This window comes from Tachypleus tridentatus, chromosome 10, assembly GCF_004210375.1.
Source record: "Tachypleus tridentatus isolate NWPU-2018 chromosome 10, ASM421037v1, whole genome shotgun sequence".
NCBI classification, from domain to species: domain Eukaryota; kingdom Metazoa; phylum Arthropoda; class Merostomata; order Xiphosura; family Limulidae; genus Tachypleus; species Tachypleus tridentatus.
In genome coordinates, this window is record NC_134834.1 from 142,326,282 (window position 1) to 142,349,384 (window position 23,103).

At 33.9% G+C, this 23,103-nt stretch overlaps 1 protein-coding gene across 8 annotated transcripts in view; it reads left to right on the forward strand.

Annotated features, from left to right (window-relative positions):
* Positions 1-23,103, forward strand: part of LOC143230480 (uncharacterized) — a 94,207-nt gene that overhangs the window by 55,724 nt on the left and 15,380 nt on the right. For 7 of the 8 annotated variants that reach the window (XM_076464117.1, XM_076464121.1, XM_076464116.1 and 4 more), the window contains 4 exons: positions 13,139-13,224; positions 19,155-19,380; positions 22,665-22,736; positions 22,957-23,017. In XM_076464117.1, the coding sequence (XP_076320232.1) occupies positions 13,139-13,224; positions 19,155-19,380; positions 22,665-22,736; positions 22,957-23,017 (445 nt within the window). The remainder of the gene's footprint in view (positions 1-13,138; positions 13,225-19,154; positions 19,381-22,664; positions 22,737-22,956; positions 23,018-23,103) is intronic. The other variant, XM_076464120.1, reaches the window with a different exon arrangement.

The window sequence follows — 23,103 nt, forward strand, 5'->3', positions numbered from 1 at the left end:
TTCATCTTACTTTTGCCGAACCACAGATCCGAAGTTTTTGCACTTCTTGCTGTGGCCCTCCCAGTGGCACAATGGTATGTCTGTAGACTTATATTGCTATAAACCGGGTTTCTCACCCCTGGTAGGCAGAGCACAGATAGACCCTTTGTGTAGCTTTGTGCATAATATCAAATCACAGAAACAATCTAGCTATGAGGATGTTATAAGTGTAACAGTTAATCTTTTTGATTAAGAGTAGTCACAACGACGGCGGGTGCTCTGACTGGTTATTATTTCTCAAGTTAATTTTCAAGAATTAAAACTGGGCATGTTTTAAGTTGAATGGTATCTGATCTTGTTGTTTAGTTAAAGTGTCATTTAAGGTACTTTTAAGGCTTAAAATTTTTGGTTGGCTTTTAGTCGTGGCATAGCGGCTCATAGAATGGCTAGGAATCGTTGTTTTTTTAAATACAAATGTTTAGCTTATAGCTTCGTTATCTCTTGACTAATTTGAGGTCAAACCTTTTCGTTTGATGTATTTGACCAAGCCCATGGTCTCATAGGTTATTTACTTTAATTCTGCATAAAAGAATTTCAATTTGAGAGTAGGCTGGTGGATGTCCTGATGAGTAATGAAATCGAATCGAGTATACGCACTCCTCACCTAGATATAGCTAATGAAAAGAGAAAGAAAGGTCTCTTTGATTAATTTACTGTAATCCTACTTAAAATAATTCAAGTGCTGCAGCTATTGAGGATTACCTCTTGTTTATTAAATGTAACATTACTGCTTCTTTTATTGTTTTTTTACTAACATATACCTGTTTTCGTTCAGACGATATTAAGTAAATTGTTTATTAAATGTAACCATGGTGCTTTATCAAACACCTTAGACATACACTAGTGTTAGCTTCAGGTCTGGAACCACACTTTCCGTTATTAACATTACTGGTCTAGATCCTTGTAAACAATAGCACTAGATATTTCTTTGAACATCTGCAAGATCGTGCACTCTGAGAAAAGTATAAATGTATCATTTATTTCGTTTGAGGTGTAACTGTGTGTTGCTAATAGTACGTAGAATGCTCTTTTACATAATTTGCTTAAATTTGGCTTTTCTTAAAGTTATTATTTTACTTTTATTTGTGATTATTTGAAAGTTCTACGCTGGAAATTTCTATCTTATATTCTTTATAGTTCTGTTGATTTCTGTTGTATAACTTCTTTTCTTCATTATTCAGTCCTTGCTTTGAAATGTTATCCATGCCTATCATCTTAAATTTTGTTTGTAAATTAGTACTAGTGGTTTACTTATGTCTTGAATAGAGTAGCAAGAAAGCTTCGTTGTTTATCAGAATTCATGGTATTTTGTCTTCTTTGTTACGTTATTTTCACCTTTAATTAGAATTAAGGAGTTCTTTTGATAAAAAGAAAACAGTTTTTGACATAAGACAACAGCCGTTGTTTGGATTTTCCCCAGAATTAGGCATGAAAATTCTAGTCAGCTTTCTTTCTTATAAAAATAAAAATGACGCAGATATGTTTATAAGTCTAAAAGATCGAGATCGAAGATAATTTTAATTTGAAAACGAGATTATTTCCATACAATTTATGAAAAGCTACTCAAACATAAACATTTAGTTAATAAGCTGCTTCGGTCTTTTATTCTATGTCTCCTTCTATCTAAACTGGATCATTGTCACAGTACAAGTCAGTTGATCGTCAACAAAAATTAAAGAAACAGTAAGAGATGACCTAACCTCTCTTTATTTGCCAAACCAAGACAGCAATCCCGTAAAACAGACTATGTCTGGGTTGTAAACAAGGTTTAGAAACAGTAGCTCGAGCTTTCTGTTTATTACCCCTTCGAACAGACAGTCGCCAAGTTAAGAAAAGACAGAGAGCTAGTAGGGGCAGAAATATGCCCCATCTGTCCAAACCATGTCCACATAGTCAGCTGACTGACCTACGTGAAGAATATTTAGATAGGCTGGTGGTAAAAGCACAATTTATTGTGGTCTACCATGACCACAAGTACAGTTCTAGGGTGTACAGTTGGTCAAAGTCTCCATTATGTTTCAGCATTCTACACGACACACTTTCAAATACTGTGATTTTTTTTTTCCTATATGACATGCAATAACCCCCTCGTAATAATTCTGTGTTTTTTTAACTTAACAGCATGGTATGAGGTACTCTTTATATGCTCTTGGTTTATTATTTTGATATTGTTACAGTTCTTGTTTGCATCGTTTTCATTGTCAGTATCATACATAGTTCCTTTTCTTTGTATGCTTTGTTCAAATCGATCCTTTGGGTTTGAATGTGATACACAGTACACTTCCCTCATTTTTTCTTCTTCATGATGTTTATTCATTTTCCAATATAGTAAAAAACCATACGTCCTGTGTTATTCTTTTAAGTTGTTCATTTCGACGCTTTGATAAATATAGTGCTAGCTTTGTGTTTTAGGCTTGTTAGTATACGTTACAATTTCTTTATTGGTCTTTTATGTTTTGTTCAACATGACACAAAATACATTTCTCTTTTCTTCTCAGCTGGTCAACAATATACTCTATAGTTTCCCTTTAAACTCGTTTCTTTGTTTTTAGTCAATTTCTTGTTAATGATACACGTTCTATCATCTCGTCTTATTAATTGTTTTAATCCGATAGACAGTACATTCTAATTCATTAATAATTTTTAGTCGTTTATTTGTCACCAATACACAAAATATGCCTTTTTTTTAACCTTGTATAATTTAGTATTAAGACCGTCAGTATTATATACGATATACCCTCTATGTATTAGCTATTATACTTGTTTTCGTTTTCTATATGGTAAAGAACGTTCTCTTGGTCCAATTTTATTATACATTTCTTTATAATGATACACAATACGTTTTCTTTGTGTGTCTGTGCTTTTTTGTTTTTGTTTCGGCCAAGTTGTTTATTCGTCAGTATGATACACAATACACTCTGTTTGTATTCTTTAGTGAGAATGTTTAATTTGTCAGAATGATACACAATACGCTCTGTTTATAACTTTTTTGCTCAGGTTGTATATTTCTGGTTTACTGTATGCTCGGTTTTTATTTTTTGTTCAAGTTGTTTATCTGCAGTAAATTCTCATTGTTTTTATTGATAACTAAATTGTTTCGTACTGCTTGTAGGACTTTCACTTTCTCCGTATAATACACAATATTTTTTTATTATACTTCTTTGTGACTATAGTAGAGGAACGTTCTTCTTGCCTTCTCTGTTCAAGTCATTTCTTTGTTAGTTTGATATGTGAGACATTTACTTCATTTGCTTTGCTCAACTCGTTCCTTTGTTTTCAGTATAATATATATATATATGCACACAAACGCTTATTTTTATAACACGTTTTCCCTTATTCGGTATTTGTACGACACAAACACACCTTTCGTATTCTTTGTTTAAACATTTTCTTTGTCAATAATCTCATTATGATACACAATACACCAGTTGTATTCTTTGTTCAAGTTATTGTATTTGTTAGTATTTATAATTCTTATGGAATTCTTTTCTTGAGCTTATAATGTAGCTAAACTGAAAACTTGTTATAATACAACTACTGAAGGCCATTGTAGAAGGTACAGATTTTAATAAAGGAAATCAAAAATAGAAAAGTAAGATTCAATTTAATTATTTTTTGTACAAGGTGCACATTTTTCGGATATTGTAAGAGACAAAAATAATAACGCGTCACTTTTAAGTCAACAACTACAAACATCTTTTCAGTAATTTTGTGAATAAGATTTATTATATTTGTGCTTGTCATAAAAAACAAACAAACTACACTGCTCTGAACAATAGATGAATAATCAAAATTTCTAATATTATGTCTAAGACCAACGTTATAAAAATAATATAAAACACTCCCCTCAGTCAGGAATATCATTACTAATCGTGTGATGGTCTTGCAAAAGTCCATTTGGTAGTCGTAGTTTTACATGTTTACAGCTTATGACAGAATCAACAGAACTGTTGCTGGAAATTCAGTTATTGACAAGATCCTGAGTTATCTAAGACAAATCTTAAATACTGTTACCAGCGTCTGAGCTTACTTTACAGTATGAATTTTATGAGAGTCTCACAAATTGGGACCGAAGTTCAATGAGAGTGCAAGTCACTGTCTCCGCCACATTTCTTTTCTTCAGAGAATGTGTTGACTAGTTTAGCACAGTGGGAAGGGCATTACCACTTGTTAACTCTAAGGCTAGGTAGGTAATAGCCAGGTAGGTTAAGGCGTTCGACTCGTAATCTGAGGCTCGCGGGTTCGCATCCCTGTCGCGCCAAACATGCTTGCCCTTTCAACCGTGGGGGCGTTATAATGTTTTAGTCAATCCCACTATTCGTTGGTAAAAGAGTAGCTCAAGAATTGGCGGTGGGTGGTGATGACTAGCTGCCTCACCTCTAGTTTTATACTGCTAAATTAGGGACGGCTCGCGCAGATAGCCCTTTAGTAGCTTTGCGCGAAATTAAGAAACAAACAAAACAAAGACCCTAAAGCTAAATCTGTCATCGTATAGCACAAAGAAATGGATTTATTAGAGGTACCATTCAATGAAGTTAGAGATCAGTATATTCACCGATACTTCTTCCTCTTCCAGTACCAATATGTACGTCACCTTCCTATATTAGAATTAGTTTTCGGCGTTCAAATCACAGGTTTTAAAGTTTATACTATATATTGAAATAAAGTTTCAGAAAAAAAAAATCTCTCATTGTCCATCCCAACTGACGAGTTATGGTGTTATACGAAAGGATTATTTAGGAAGTGACTTGCGGGAAACAGAGAACACATTTAAAACGATATTTTTACACGCTTGTGTTTTTAAATCAAAAATGGACAAATCAGTAGAAATAGGATAAAAGAGCACACGTAGTTGACGTTATTTTTATCACTATATACGTGTTAATAATTATCAATACCTTGTTCATCAAAATTGGAAGAAAAGTGGTCCTTAAAATTGTAAGACAATGAAAGGAGTAAACGTAAAGAAATAAATTAATATATTTAATCGAACACATGAATATAGAAAAAATAAAGATATTAGTGATCACACTGAGAAAAATATGTTCACGATTATAAAACAAAGCTAATAGAAAAGGTACTCTTTACTTTAAAAAAAGAGACTCAAATAATGCGTATATTTCAAAGAATTGTATTATTTTATGGAAAAATTATTTTCCAAACAATATTAGCGAAAAAGTATTAAACGCGCGAGGACATATTAAAATAAGAAAAGACATATAGTGAAACAATACATAATAATAATAAGGAAAAATTGCATATTTTCAAAATGAAAATATAGTTGAAAAAATACATAGTTGAAAAAAAATCAACGAGTTTTAAATAATATTTTCTTGCTGTAAATTTTGATATAGTTTTAATTAATTAAGTTGCATTGTTTATAACTTTCCATTTATATATTTGACTAGAAATTAATCTCTAGTGTAATTCCTCGTTTATTATTTATTTTCATAGTAAATTTATGAACGTTACAAAAGGTTTCCTTGACATAAAGATAAATATTGTCCTGATTATAACTGAGTATATAACATTCATCTTGATAAACATTTATCGTACCATACTCTCAGAACCCATCGATTAACTTTTCACACTTCCAGGATTTGTTGGACAACCTGAACCATCACTATATTTTTGTTTACCAGACAATCTATGTGGAAATTCCCAATATTGATTAATATTCATTGATTAAAATTTCACATTTCCAGAGTCTGTAGGGCAACCTGGACTGCTACAATATTTCTGTTGACAACAAAATATGAAGGTATTCAGAATTGTTTTGTGGCTATAGCCACGTCAGCCCTACTATTTTACTTAACTTTAAACAACAGCTTTCTTTCTTTGTCTTTGGAACAACAACGCCACAGTAGGATATCTGTTGTATTCACCGAGGGGAATCAAATCATGGAATTTAGAGCTTTGAGTTCGTAAACATACTGCTCTCCCACGGGGGAGATTGAGTAGTGTAACAGATTTACTGTTACACATTTATTTTAATACCTACTTTCAGTTTGATGCATATGACGTATATTGTTGGATGTGTATTGCACAAGTTCAACATATTCTCTAAATTTGTGGTAGATTTTTGAGAGTAAGAATCAACAATATTTGTTGAACGTTCGAGAATCTTGTGTGATTGATATATGAAATTGACGCGTCGAGAAACATTTTAATATTATTGGTCAAATAAGTCAGTATATTATAAACTTCGGTAGCTATAATTGTGATTAACGCTTATTGATCGTAAAATTATAATATTTGATCAGGAACTTTTATAGACTTCGAATATTACAAACCATTCAACGTAAGTGAAACAACTTCAGACGTTAGTATTTCTACAAGAACATTAAATACATTTGTCGGTAAAAGTCAGCTTGTGAGCACTGTGAAGCCAACCAAGAAAAGATAGCTGGCTAGCTTAGGTGAGGAGTAACAATATCAACAAGGAATTAATTTGCTCATTATGGATCTGGACCATCTATCGATAAAATATTCAGTTTTAGACCAGATAGATGAATCAACATAGTTTGTAAGTTTGTAAAAAATTGTATATAAATAATTTATTGGGTTTTTAACTATTTGTAATAATCATTATAATAAATTGTTTTTGGATATTAAAATATGTGTATTAAGAAAGAATATTGTTTGTATCAATCTTGTTGGCAAATATCATCAATTTGATACATATGGAAATTCAATTAATTTCTAAATTAAACTTCCTGGCTTCTCGAAATCGTGTTAAGTAACGTACATAACATAATAAATCGGAGATTCGTATGAGATTAAATCATGATACTTAACAGCAGCAACAACACAACTCCTCCAACTCAAAGAGTTAATAAACTGAAATTTCCAGTGAAAGAAATTTGGAGATGAAGAACCATCTTGACAGATTTACTTTCCATATTGAGAGACTTGATAATAAATTTGATCACTTCAGGTGGAATAAGGAGATAAATATATACAATTATGAGAACGATTATTAAATTACAGAAAAGAAGATAGACGACTGAAATATTCTTACATAAAAGTTACTTCTACAGTTTGAATATGAGTAAAATTAGCCACAATTAATGAAAATTATTATTGAATAGAATCACTGACCTTGTTATAAACCATTTTACTTAACTAAAATAGGTTGAAAATGTCCTGTGCTACAGATGATTTAGAATGGTTATTTGAAAATTGTTATGTGCGTTTTGGGTTATACATATCCCATCTACAGTAGTTTACTACAACGAGGAAGTGTTTGTTTTTTTGAATTTCACACAAAGTTACTCGAGGGCTATCTGTGCTAGCTGTCCCTAATTTAGTAGTTTAAGTCTAGAGGGAAGGCAGCTAGTCATCACCACCCACCACCAACTCTTGGGCGACTCTTTTACCAACGAATAGTGGGATTGACCGACACATTATAACGCTCTCACGGTTGAAAGGGCGAGCATGTTTGGCGCGACGGGGATGCGAACTCGCGACCCTCAGATTACGAGTCGCACGCCTTAATACGCTTGGTCATGCCGGGCCCCCGCGGATGTGAGTTCAAATAAATATTGAAACACTTTTCAATTAGTAAATTAACATCAAATATAAAGCAAATAATCTAATGTAGGACTATTTGTTTAAAACAATTATAATTTACAAAAAAAATTGTGTGGTTGTTGGTTCTCCCAGGTGAAAATTCTAGTTTTTTTTTTATTTAGTGGTCAGTGTTCTCTCTCTTTGCGTAAATGGTATAAAAAGAGCGACTTTAAAAGCTTCTAACTGGTGTTTATTAATATGTAAATATAATAAGTTTCTCTTTATTATTGGTAATCCCTAACATATAGACTTGGAAATCGGTTTTCTTTTCTGGCAGCTTATTACCTTCTTCCTTCACTTCTCTCAGTGCATTTATTCTCTCTCACATCTCTCGGTCTTTTCTGCTCTTTTTGTTTAACTCCTGTCTCTTATAATCCTTTCTCAAACACACACCGAACTGGTCCCTTTCTTTCTGACCTTGCATCTGTTTCCCATACAGCCCGGCATGGCCAGGTGGTTGAGGCACTTGACTCGTAAACCGACGTCGCGGGTTCGAATCTCTGTCACCACAAACATGCTCGCCCTTTCAGCCTTGGGGACTTTATAACATGATAGTGAATCCCATTATTCATTGGTAAAAGAGTAGCCCAAGAGTTGGCGGTGGGTGGTGATGACTAGCTGCCTTCCCTCTAGCTTTACACTGCTAAATTAGGGACAGCTAGCGCAGATAGTCCTCGAGTAGCTTTGCGCGAAAATTCAAAACGAAACAAACAAGACGCATTCTCTTTATGTTATTTGATAAAGTTACTTATTTGTCAATATGATACACATGATACACTTGGTCAGGTTATCTATCAGTATGATATACACTACACTTTTTTGCATTCTTTTGTAAGTTCTTTATATGTATGTATGCTACACACTGCATTTGTCCCCAGCTAGTACAGTGGTAAGTCTACGAATTAACAACGCTAAAATCAGGAAGTTCGATTCCCCTCGGTGGACTCAGCACCGATGAGGATTTGCTACAAAAAACACACACAATACATTTTGTTTCTTTTATGTGATATGGTTGTTTATTTGTGAGTGTGCTGTTTTGTCATATTGTTTATTTTTCAGTATGACACACAATACAAATTTCACGTATATCAGATTATAAAGTTTCAGAAAATTGGGAAAATTCGTAGTTTTCTTCTGCTGATCACTTACTCCAATAATTCTCTAATGATTTAAAGTACTGTAATTTCCGAAATACTTAGAAACTTGCTGAAGTCCAACCGCTTTCTCACCTCCCTCAATCTTAAATGATACTCCTTACACCTAACTTCATAACTAGGACGAAGCTATCAAAAGTTATGAATAGACGTATGAATATGTTTCTTCTTCCAGTAACTGAAGTTGTGAAATGGTTGTTGTTTGTGATAATTAGAACGTCAAGAAAAGGTAAAGCTATGTGAGTTATCACTTCTTTATTTCAACTGCAAAATTTGTGATAGGACGTTGTCAATTATAATAATTGAAAAAAATCTGCATGAAATCGGGCTACCAATTTATACTTTTGTCTCTACGACTGGATCAGGCTTAAAGAGTCTTGCTGAGTGTCAAATATAAATCTTAAAATATTTAACAAGTTATATTTTCACAACAATGATGCATTTTCATTTGTTAACGAATTTCAAGATTTAAAAAAATCACTCAATCACGAGATTTGACGTCACTTTCCTGTTCATTAACATTTCACAGAGTGAAACAATAAAAATTCGTCTATCACAACTAATTTCATGAAACACTGATCTGGTAAATGATTTTAACCAGTCACAACTAGGTTAGCTCCTTAATCTAGATACCAAAAATCAGCTGTTTCTTTTCAATGGGAAAGTGTATGACTAGGTAGATGGCGCTGTGATAGGGTTACTTTTATGTCTCAGATTTGTCAATACTTTTATTTGTTTTCACAAGAGCGTAAGCCAAAAGACTACAAGACGCAGTTCAGACCAGTTTAATACAAAGGTATGTTGAAGAATATTTTATCATCCTTTCTTAAAAAAAGCAAAAGCATAAAAACTACAACAACAGATATTTTAAAATAATCTTAGTTTGCGATTTCCCAACATAAATTTTATAGTTAAGATATAAATTAATCATTCTCTGCCTTACCTTGATGTCAAAGTTACTACAAATAGCAACTAGTTCACACTTTAGTTGCGGGAAAAAACAAAATCTCAGGTTTATGTCTAGCTTTTGATAGTTTAACCGCACTGAATCTTTTATCCTTTTGTTCACTGGACCTTTTGCGATAAACTATCAGTACCAGTTTTTACAGAGATGAAATTTTTACGTAACCATGTCAGACGATACTCAGATCATGATAGTTGAGGATCACTGGCGGTCTGTGGGTTGGACCAGAATTAAGCCATTCTCCCCATTAACTTTGATGAGTTTCTCTTTGAGGTAGATGGTCGAAGAGTGTATTGCTCGAAGTGGTCCGAGGACGAAAATGTTTAAGAACTATTGTGTTAAATAAATTGGCTCGTCACTTTCATAACCCTAAATTACAACCTACGACAAAACCCCAAATGCTCCCAAATGAACGGCAAGCATAACTTACTTAAACAGAGAAAGCTTGAAAAAAAGATAAACTAGATAAACGTATCTGCATCTTAGTCTAAAAATAATCTTTCTTTTTTCGACTCAGATACTTATTTATCTTTAAACAGAAACTTGCAGAGACCTGTTGTTCATGAGTAATCTAGAAAAAAGAAGTACGATGACTCGCTATCTTCCCACACAGAAGATTTAGGGATCTCAGTAAAACTATTCTTCTATACAGATGAAACACTAATCACTACTACAGAAGAAAGAAAATCACGTATTGAACCCTTGATACAATAAACCTTATTAATTAAAATAAACAACAATAAGTTTTAAATTAATACTTCTAATTTACAAGTGACATTAATTAAATTATCCATTATCTGTTTATGTTTATGCAATAGTTGCTACCTCTGTTAATAACTAAGTGTAATTTCTTCATATCTGCAGTATGCTGAATGTCCGATAAAGCATTGCTATCACCTTTAATTTTGTTGTCAAATTTCGCTTCCCAACAGATGAATCAAGAACCTCTGTATAGTAATAATAAATTCATTACCTGATGATCGCTAGAGTTGAATATTAAAGGAATTGTTCATAACATTGTTTTGTGGACGGAATAAATACCTGTTTAAAAGCCCTATTTTTTGTGAATGGAATCGATATTGAAAACTTTGAAAATATGCTAACACACAAACAACAAGCATTATTTTGTAATACTACAGTAAAATAAATTGTAAAATATTAAATCAAGACCAGGATTTATTTGATATTACTATAATCAAACGGTAAATCTATGTATTTACAACACTAAAATTCAGGGCTCGATTTCACGCGAACGATTAGAGCAGCTAGCTCAATGTAGCTTTCCTCTCAGACAAATGAAACAAAGAATGAGACGAGAAAAAAATTTTGTCTGATTTTTTCTTTTACATTTGAAAAGAAGTTAATAGCTTGTAAGATTCAACACGATGTTTAAATCAAATATTAACGTTTAATAGTGAAGTTTAAGCTGCGTTGGATGTTACATATAATAGTTGAAACTTGTGTCAAATTACACAAAATTTTTACTTTTTCTTGTTCCTGGGCAGAAAATATTATTTTCCAGTTGCTTATGCCTAAAGTAAATTGAAAATACTTATTTTTCTATTTACACTTTGTTTTTGTGACCTGGGTAATGAAATTTCCAAATTTATTCATTTTCCTGAGTAGCTGATATAGAATTTTCTCGAACTTACAAGAATTTTAAAACTTTCTAAAATGTTGTAGAACTCACGAGAATTTAAAAAAACCTTTTAGACTTTTCTAGTCCTTTTCATAGTAATATATATATACAAGGGCTCACCATTCACCACTTCAGTTTAGTTCTAGCTGCCTAAGTGAACAAATAGACCTATCTGATTTTATCAGAGATGGTATCAAGAAACTGCAAGCATCCTCCAGACGCATTCTGCTATGTATGTGGCCAATTGATCAAGACAAGAGCGAGAAAGTACATTGTGACGGCATTTGGTAAAATGTGTGAAGCCTACAAGGCATATTTTGACATGCCTGTCGGAGATCATGACAAACTCCTAGGTACCTCATTTTGCCTGCGAGTACTGCAAAAAAAAACAAAAAAAAACACTGAAAGGTAAGAGGATAATTTTTGCTTGCTTGAATAGTAAGATTTTGTATTATACAAATTTTAGGCCGTATAAAATTTAAATATCTTTTAAATTTTTTTAAATTTCCAATAGTATAGAAAAAATATCACATATAAAATATTTTGCATGAACCTCTTACAGATTAGTTGTGGATGAAATAAATTTATTCTTCATAATAACAATTTTAGTTTGCTCTTTTGCAAGATGGTACAGAGGGGAAAAGAGAGCCATGAAGTTTGCTATTCCAAGAATTTGGCATGAACTCACTGATCACTTAAGCAATTACTACTTCTGTATGGTGGAATCTTTGAAACGTCGACTGGCAAGAATGCATTTGCTATCATGTATCCGGACTTTCCATCATCCATCGCCCCAGTGCCACACTGCCCTGAGCACCCTGTACCCACTCCGCCAGAGAGAAAGCAGTCATCCTCAGAGGAGAGCAGCAAATTGGAAGAGGAGGTAGACGTTGAAGATCCAGATTACAATTTCGAGGGTGCAGCTGGTGAGAGAAACCAATACTACTCCAACCAATGAGACCTCAATGACTTAATCAAAGATCTTGGTCTTACAAAGTCGAATGCCGAGACTATATTTGGGGGCTGATACGTGAAAGTGATTTACCTTACAGTCGCAAACCTCGAAAAACTACTCACTTCTAAACATTTTTGTATAACTTTAGTGTAAATACATGTAAATATTGATTCATGTGTTGTTTTATTCAGACCTTATGTAAGTGAAGATATGCAAATTTGCCCGTTTTTACGTAGGAAATAGGTTAATTTCTAAATTTCATTATCCGGGTCACAAAAGCAAAGTTTGAAGGGAATAATGTCCATTTTCTGTACTTTTACAACATAAGTAATAACATAAGAAATAACACATACTATCCAGAAACAAAATTTGTGTTACATAGTGTTATCTCTCTTGGTATCAAGCGCTACAACTTCCACGACAAAAAATTTTATGGAATTACAGCAAAATACTGTGTTTGAATTGTTATGTTCATACATGGAAGAGATTAACAAATTACATGTAACAATTTTATGGATGTTTTAATTAACCAATTTGTAACTTGAATAGTTTTTAGCTATTTTGTTCTTCCACATAGACAACCATAAAAATGACTTAGTAAATGATTCGGTACTTTGGAAAAATATAATTCTATATTAAATATAAAAACAGAATTTGTTAGACCACCCTGCTACGAGGTTTGAATATGGTAAGTAATAGCTGAAATTGAAATAACACTTCTCCTGAACTTATTATTATTTGACAACAAACCTCTAAAATAACTTCAATCACCCAATATTAAAAGCTTGTTTACTTCTTGTTTTGTATTTTTGCAGCCAATGACATCTTATAATGAATATGGCTCTATTCCTCCCCGCTCATCATTTAGTAGTTTGGGTAGCAGTCGCTATCTTGTGGATTGGTAAGTTAATAACATCTTGAAGAATATACATCTTTTAATGGTTTGGATAGCAATCGTTATATTTCGAATGATAAATGAGTAACATGCTAGATAATATACATCATTTGATTATTTGGGTAGCAGTCGTTATCTTGTGGATTTATAAGTCAGTAACTTTCTAAAAAACTTGTAAGATATATAAATGACAATAACATTACTCGTATTAGGTTCTAACCTTTTATTCATGCCATTTATCAACAAAATTAAGTATACAAAACTATTACACTGTTAAATATTAATTACATCTAACCAACTTAGAACTGTAAATGAATTTAATATTAAGTTTAAATCCAATGATAACAGGAAAAGAAATGTATGAAAACAACAAATAATTAAAAAAATTATACATCGAATACATAAATGAATTGATCCTCCATCTAGGACTAGTAAGTCAGATACAGACTTGAGAATTGCATTAATATTCATCTGTTAAGGAGTTTATAACTCAGGTATTGTTGTTTTTTGTTTTGAAGTTAAGCAAGAATTTACACAATGGGCTAGCTGTCTGCTGCCCGCAATGGGTATCGAAAAAAGGGCTATAGTGTTGTAAGCCCGAAGACATACCGCCGTGCTACTAGGAAGGGGGCATAACTCATGTGAAAAGAAGTTTTAGCATTTGGATGACTGATAACGAAACTAAAACTTAACCAAACAGCTGATCAATCAAGAAACAAAGGATTCTTTATGGATTTATATGTAAATAAGGCAGAAATGTTGCACTAGTAAAGCATACAGCTGTCGTATTGAACAATATTAATGGATTAGAACGGTAGTTTTCAGCGAGTAATAAATACATAGGATGAAAGTAGTTTCTACTATGATTGATTGATTATTTGGAATTAAGCACAAAGCCATACAGTGGGCTATCTGTGCTCTGCCCACCACGGGTATCGAAACCCGGTTTCTAGCTATGTGAGTCCGCAGACATGCCGCTTTGACACTGGGGTATTGGTTTTGCAAATACATCCGTTCTATTAGTTCTTGAACTGTCAAAAGTTGATCAAACCTACCTCAGTTAATTAAAGAACTTGAAGGCATTGAATTTGTTTATAACAGTTAAATAAATTCCTAAAATAGTTTGGTTTGGTTTGAATTCTTTGCAGGGCTATCTGCGTCAAGTGTCCCTAATTTAAGTCTTAGACTAAACCAAATGCAACATCTAGTCAATACAACCCACTGGATTACTCTTTACTCTAACGAATAATGGTATTGGCCGTTACATTATATTGCTCCCATGGCTGAAAGGGCGAGCATGATCTTACAGAACCCTAAAATAGAGATTCCGTGTTAACACAGGGTGGGTAAACTACTTTAAAGGACACATCACACTTAAGATTTCCCATATCAAGTGCAACTAGCTCCCTCTCTGAGTAGCTTCAACCAATACAAATCAACAGAATTTAGAGCATACAGTGTACACACAAAATACTCCACTCTGTACTTCAAACTTTAAACTCCTTTACTGTCAAGAACAATATTTTCTGTACCATTGAATATAAAGTTTAGTAAACATGTTTCAGATTAAAGTTCTCTGTGATAATTATAGACATTTTATCAACGCCGCAGTTGTCAATAATTCATAAGTTTCTTTAGTAAAACAAAAACATTGCTCATCTAGTTAGCTAGAAACAAATGTAACAACACCTAGTTCATTAGAAACCAATATAGTAGAATACGTCGTTGAACTAGTTACAAACAAATAGAGCAGAATATATTATCAAACTACTTGATAGCAAAATATGTTGTCAAACTTATGTTAGAAACTAATATAGCAAAATACGTTATCAAACTAATTAGAAACAAATGTAGCAGAATACGTTATCTAACTAGTTAAAATTCGAAGTAGCAGAATATGTTATCAAACTAATTTGAAAGAAATATAGCAGAATACATTGTCAAACCAAATAGAAATCAAAGTAGCAAAATATGTTGTCAAACTATCTAGAAACCAATGTAACAGAATACGTTGTCAAACCAATTATTAGGTTGTCCAGAAATAAATGTCGTTTTTGAACTGCGAAGTTTGGAAGAGTATAAACCAGTGTTGTACAACATGCTTTAATCAAAGTAAGCACCACTTGCTTCAACACACTTTTGCCAACATGTAACGATGCTGTTTTTGTTCCTGCTGTAGAAATTAGATTCTATGGTCTATGAACTCTCTGAAAACTCTTCTGTAACTGCCTGGTTTTTGAAGCGTTTATTGTTCAAAAAGTTGTCAAAGTGCTTGAAAAAAAATGAAAATATGTAGGGGAAAGGTCTGGGAAATTAGGTGGATAAGGCAGATCCTCGATTTTCAATTCGTTCAATTTTTGGAGCGTCATCATTGACAAGTCTCATAACGCCGATTTTGTTGGTTTTCAGTCAGCTCATGTGGAACCCACTTATCTAACTTTTTCGTCTTTCCTATCGCACTCAGGTGGTTGTCAATGCTTGAGTTGCTTGTGCCTATCTTCAGTGGCGTAGCTAGTGGGTGGGGTCGCCAAATTGATGTTACATAATTAGGAATTATGGCTTACATTTTGTCACGAGGGGGCGCGAAAACTGACTTTGTCCCCGTGTGCTGAAAACCCTAACTACGCCTCTGCCTATCTTTTTTGCAAGCTCATGTACTGGTGTACGAGAGTCTGTTTCAGCTGTTTCCCTTAATGTGTTTTCATCTAAGGATGGCTTCCTTCCACAACCTTCGTAGTCTTCAAGACTTTCATCTCCATGTTGAAACCTGTACGTTCAGTAACATATTCATGGTGGAGTGTCTGGTTGATGTTCCATGTATTTTTAGTAGCATTTCGTACAAGTTTGAAGTCGTAGAGGAAAAATCAGACGAAAGTCCTTCTTGTCCATGCTGCCTTTGAGGTTGAGAAACTTACTCTGAGTAGAGTTGAAACAGTAGACAATTAAGACACCTTTTAAGCGACAAACGTTGAATTAAACCAACCAACCAACAATAAATACTCAATATTCAGCTTCTAAATGTCATCGTGAGACTTCCGACATTTATTTCTGGACAACTTAATAGAAAGACTATATGGAATGGCAGGCTGAAGTTTGATGAAGATACATAATTTTTTATTCAGTTACGCACTTATAAGAGGTTGTTTTAAATTAATTGTTTTATATTTAGCCTTCGTAAGAATATTTTTTATCGATGTTCCTCTCTACTGTAAGTGTTAGTCACACGTATATTAAACACAAAATTCATGGTACACGGAAAATATTTTAAACGCCACGAGCAAAATGTATTCTGTATTCTTTATTTTCGTCAAACTCACATTATTCCTCCAAACTTTCATTTAAAAAGCTTTATCTGAAATGATTTATGTATGTTTTTGAAGTATGTTAGAGGTTTAAGTCATAGGGCATGACGGGAAGAGAGATGAAAAGCTATTACCAATTTAAGGGGTAACCTGTTTTTGAACCGATAATACCAATATAGTGATACACAATCATTCGTATATAAATTGGTAGATATCGTTTAGAAAAATAAGCTTACTTACCAATCGGAATGGCCCGGCATGGCCAGATGGTTAAGGCACTCGACTGGTAATCCAAGGGTCGCGGGCTCAAATCCCCGTCACACCAACCATGCTCGCCATTTTAGCCGTGGGGGCGTATTAATGAACGCTTAATTTCACTATTCGTTGGTAAAATAGTAGCCAAAATGTTAGCGGTGGATGGTGATGACTAGCTGCCTTTTCTGTTTTGAATATCGCGCAACGCTACTCGAGGGCTATCTGCGCTAGCCGTCCTTAATTTAGCAGTGTAAGACTAGAGGGAAAGCAGCTAGTCATCACCACCCACCGCCAACTCTTGGACTACTCTTTTACCAACAAATAATGGGATTGACCGTAACATTATAACACCCCAATGGCTGAAAGGGCGAGCATGTTTGGTGTGACGGGGATTTCAACTCGCGACCCTCAGATTATAATTGGGCACTCTAACAACTTAGCCATGACGGGCCCAATTGTGAATAAAGTTACTATTGTTGCTCTCTGTCTTACGAACATAATGTAGAACGTCAGTAAGTTCAACTAAATAATCCAGCATTTTATCAACTACGAGGGTGAGCAGTAATCTTTATATTATAGCTTTGGTGAATGACACTGCTGTATTTGTGAAAAAAATATGAAAAAGGCCTATAAAGACCAAATAATGACGTTTGGATTACATGAAACGTTTGTAATTTTATGGTAATAAAATGCAAACTTAGCTGCTTTTCATCCCTAAATTAAACTATAAACTTAAAACAAACCTCTAATATGTTTAAACACAAAATACCTGTGATAAGCATGACACACTCGATCAACTTTTCCAATATTCCAAGAATCCGTTAAATATTTTGAACTGCAAGTCATACCTGTCAGAAAACTTAGTATGTGCGTATTTTGTTGTGTTAAATTATGTTGTTATTATGTGGTCTGTCGAGCCCCTCTCCCCCTCCCAAATAAAATGTAAGTGTTTCGTGATCAAAACTGTCGGGAATTACCGCTGTTGTGTTTAGTAGATATTTAGTAGAGTGTGAAGTCAAAAGGGTTACAGCACTTAAGTGTGAAAACAGGGGTGTAGCTAAAATGACAGATTTAAAACTACAAATTCAAACAGTTGTATACTGTCTATTTAAAAAACACAACTGTTGTATGAAAACATTTCTGTCTTTTAGTTAGCGAAACGAAAATAATAAATATTTAAGACTTGAGGCTTTAGGCCAAAGAGGAAACAATTCTTTCCTAGACTATGTAATTGTAAGGTATTCTGGTGTATGTGTTGTCACATATAATAAAGTCAAACTGTATAGTTTAGTTAATTTAATTTATACAACATGAATCTAAAGTTTGAGCGTTTCATGTTAATAAAACGGTCCTCTTCAATGCTTCATAATTTGCAAGTTAAATTATTACGTGAACAATAAAAAGTGTAACCATGAATTACGTTGCACATATAGCCGAACTGTACTGATGAAGCATAAATATAAATTTTATTTATTCGAATACTTTCTTTATTATTATTGTATAAACTAATATTGAAGTGAAACCATAAAATCGGTCAAACGTCTATTTTGAAAATGTTTCAGATACGTATTTAGTTTTGCAATCGAGGTCAATGTTTGTTTTCTTTTCTTTTTGAATTTCATGCAAAGCTACACGAGGGCTATCTGCGCTAGTCGTCCCTAATTTAGTAGTGTAAGACTAGAGGGAAGGCACCTAGTCATCACCACCCACCGCCAACTATTTTACCAAAGAATAGTGAGATTGACCCTCACATAATAATGCCCCCACGGCTGAAAGGGCGAGCATGTTTGGTGTGACGAGGATTCGAATTCGCGCCCATAGGATTTCGAGTCGAGTGCCTTAACCACCTGGCCATGCCGAGTCCATATAAGTAACTATTCATCTTCTGGCGTCACTTTTTAGAACTATGACGCCATAGGTCGTATGACCTCTTGGTCTCAAAAGACACTCCTTTCTCCAGTGGACGGCAGCATTTGATATCCCCTACGGCATCAATAAGTTTTGAATGCAATATAGACAGACTTCCTAACTATTGATGTGACAATATCGGTCGTAAATACAATATTTAAACACTTTTTGCGTGTGTTGATTTCGAAATAATTAAAAAACAAATGATAAAAATCAGTGAACATAATCACGTTTTGATACTTGAGATACATTGTGATTTTACAAATCGCATACACAAGAGAGTTAAATGAGACTTACATGCTTTTAAGTTATACCGTTGTTAAAGGTTTGGAAGGAAAAAGAAAAATTGTTAGTTTTAGTTTTACATCACACATTGACATTACGTATTCTAGACCTAAAATGAAAGTTGAAATGCAACAAACAAAGTCTTTTTTGTTGTTTTTTGTAGTTATCGTTATAATTTTTTTTAAGGTTTGACGAGGCAACTGTACAGTATGAAGACAGCGCCGCCACAAATCAAAGAGATGAACTACTCACTACACTTCACCGACTCGAAGATGCGACAACGATTCTGCGACGACAGTTACGTTCTGTTAAAAGGTTGTTGAATCGAAAGGATCGGGCGTACCCTGGATTGTCTTACCGTTTACTTCCTTGGTACTTTAAGTACATTCTATTTATCGTCTTGCTATGGCAGGTAAGAACTCTCTAGCGTGAAATTGCTAGTTTCAATTCTAGGCTTTCCTGAAGACAAATACAAAATAAATTATTAGAAGATGTCTCTTCATGAACATTCTGAGTTGACATAACCTTGATAGATTAAAAATGAAGTTAAATGACAACACTTGATCTTTGTTTTAATATTCTTTCAATCGAAAACTCTTTCAACATCTTAATTAAATGGTTGTTTCTCCTAAGTTATATAAATAACTCGGTGCGAGATACAAAGTTATTAGAGGCTTAAAAATACAAGTTTCGTGTTTCTTTCCACTTGTTGGTTTCTTATTAATTATGTTTCCAGAAAGTCTGTGAAAAAGTCATAACAACACAGATGCAGAGTATGTGCAAACACCGTCTACTGTGAAATATCAGTGTGGTGCATAGTATACAGGTTATACTTAATTCTCACAGTACTTTTTCAACAGGTAAAACATTAATAATTCAACTTGTATCGTAAGCTTTACGCACGTTTTGTGTTATATCCCTCAAAAAGTGTATTTTGTTCATAAATACAGTTTATCTGTCGGTTTAGCAATTTAAATTTGCCCTAATCAAGTTTCACATGACTTAAAAGTATATTTTTGGTCCGAAAAAAAATAGAATTGGTTCTTGGGACTATTCTCTCCAAAATGTCTGGATCCACCACTGTTAGCTCTTACAAACGTATTATGTTTCTTTAGTAACGTTTACTCCATTATAAAGATTCTTCATTATCATGAAATTATGCATTCACACGTTGAGAAGAAAAGTACTAAAACACCACTAACTCGACTGATATGTCAAGTGTGGAACCAGCCATAGTTTTAAATAGGGTTGGATTATATATAAGTAGGAATGTATTCTCAAGATGGCTGGTATGGGTAGTAAAACTTTAATTAAAATAAAGTGCAGAACAACAACGTTTCGACCTTAGGTCATATTCAGGTCAATAAAGAGAGTTTGCAATTTTCATGTTGTCATCACGAATAAGCAGTAATGTTTCTATTAAATGAACTGACTAAATAGAAAAGGTCGTGGTCGATGAATAACGTCATGAACGCGTTTTTTTTTTTTTTAATTCTGTGGAACAGCGTTTTTGATTACATATGAGTCTCCAAAGTTAAGCAATTTTTGAGCATGTGGGAAACTGTTTTTGTTATTAAATCATTATATACAAGTTAATAAAAAATTGTTTGACAGAGAACGAACTCATAAAATAATAAAACAAACAAATTAAACTATTGTTTTAATAAATTCTCTCCACATAGTAAAAAAGAGTTGCTAAGTACAAAATCAGAAAAATCACCCCCATAACTAAAAGAATTGCTGAGAACAAAATCATGAAATTTCCCCCATGTTAATAACAAAAACAGGAAAATCATCCCCAAAACTGAAAGAGTTGCTAAGAGCGAAATAAGAAAACTCCTCACAACAAAAATTCTTCCATAAGTAAAAGAGTTATTGAGAATGAACTCAAGAAAATCACCTCATAATTAAAAGAATTGCTAAGAACGAAATCAGGAAAATCACTCCCCCCATTGGTAAAAGAGTTACTAAGGAAGGAAACAGGAAAATATCTCCATAACTAAAAAGGTTACTGAGAAATAAATCAGAAGAATCAGCCCAATAACTAAAAGAGTTATTAATAACTATATCAGGAAAATTAACCCTACAACTAAATGAGTTGATAAGCATGATCTCAGGTAATTAGAAGAATTGTATTACTTTTAATCACTTTAAAATGTTTTGATAGTAATAATATTATTATCACTGATTTCACCAAATTCCAGAATTGTTTCAGATAATAAAATATACATTTTTTTTCATTTAAAAACGGCCTAGCATGGCCTGGTGGGTTAAGGCATTCGAATCGTAATCCGAGGGTCGCGGGTTCGAATCCCCATCATACCAAACATGCTCGCCCTTTCAGCCTTGGGGGCGTTATAATATGACGGTCAATCCTAGTATTCGTTGGTAAAAGAATAGCCCAAAAGTTGGCTGGGGTGGTGATGACTTGCTGCCTTCCTCTAGTCTTGCACTACTAAATTAGGGACGGCTAGCGCAGACAACCCTCATGTAGCTTTGCACGAAATTCAGAAACAAACAAACAAATCATTTTATAAACTTTATCGTCATCTTACATTTTAAGTGTGTAAGAGCTCACATTTCTGTGTTTCACGACAGATTCTTGTGTAATTAAATAAACAGAACAGCATTTTGCTCTGGAGTTGAGGAAATATACGTGAGTTAATACAGGTTTAGAGGACACAATAACACATTTAAGTATTTGATTAATTGACTGGGCGAGGCGTAGTGGTTAGCTTGCCTGCACTGTGAACTCGGGAGTTCATGATTCGCAACTCGTTGTTGCAAAAATTCACTCTTCTAAGCCTTTGGAGCCCTGTAAGAGTTACGGTCAAATTCCATACAATAGCAGTCTCAGAGTTGGCGGTGTATGCTATTGACTAGCTGCCTTACCTAGTCTTATCAGTTCAGAATTAGGGAAGTCTGTGTGGTTTGGATTGTTTTGAATTTCGCGAAAAGCTACATAAGGGCTATGTGCACTAACCGCAGTGTAAGACTAGGGAGAATGCAGCTAGTTATCACCATCCACTGAGAATCCGTGGGCTTCTTTTTTACCAGTGAAAAGTGGGTTTTATCGGAACATTATAACGCTCCCACGGTTGAAAGAGCAAGCATGTTTGGTAGGACTGTAATTAGAACCGGCCCGGCATGGCCAAGCGTGTTAAGGCGTGCGACCCGTAATCTGAGGGTCGCGGGTTCGCATCCCCGTCGCGCCAAACATGCTCGTCCTTTCAGTCGTGGGGGCGTTATAATGTGACGGTCAATCCAACTATTCGTTGGTAAAAGAGTAGCCCAAGAATTGGCGGTGGGTGGTGATGACTAGCTGCCTTCCCTCTAGTCCTACACTACTAAATTAGGGACGGCTAGCACAGATAGCCCTCGAGTAGCTTTGTGCGAAATTCAAAAACAAAAAAACTAATTAGAACCAGCGACTTGGAAATTGCGATTCGAGCGCCCTAACAACTTAATCGTGCTAGACCAATGTCTATATGCAAATATCCGTTACGTAAAATTATGAAATAATCTAAATAATAGTAAGTAATAATTTCTGTCAAGGTCTGTTGTCCTAGTTTTAGGGCAATAACAGAAAACCTCTACACAGAAGTAAATCTGACAAAGAGTATGAGCTCTGATAACAAGACAAAGAATTATTATATGAAATCTTCAAACTTTTGTATCGTTGTTTTTTCATTTCAGTTTTCTTCTGTAACACCTCCTTTTCTTTACGACCAGTTATCGGAAAGAAAACATCTCGGATATATGACGTTTGTAAGTGTATTTAAAATTTCTTAAACGAAAAGAGTATCGTATGTATGAACATTGGGAATTGAATGATTATTCTTATTGATTTACTTGAATAGCAACCGTTTGGTTATTTTTAAACACAACATAAACAGAAGGAATGCTTTATTACTTAACTTTTAGGTTTTATTAGATGTAATTTGTGTTAATCTTTTAAAATGACATGATCCCCTGTTTGTATTTTTAGTGTCATATCGTGATGTCATTATTTCAAGTTGTTAGCTTCGCTCACGTTGTATGGGGAACAGGTACTATAGTTTTTTTTTACTTTTTACATGATCATCTGCATTTAATTGTTTAGACCAATGTCAGTTTTTAATTTTTTAGTTTTGTT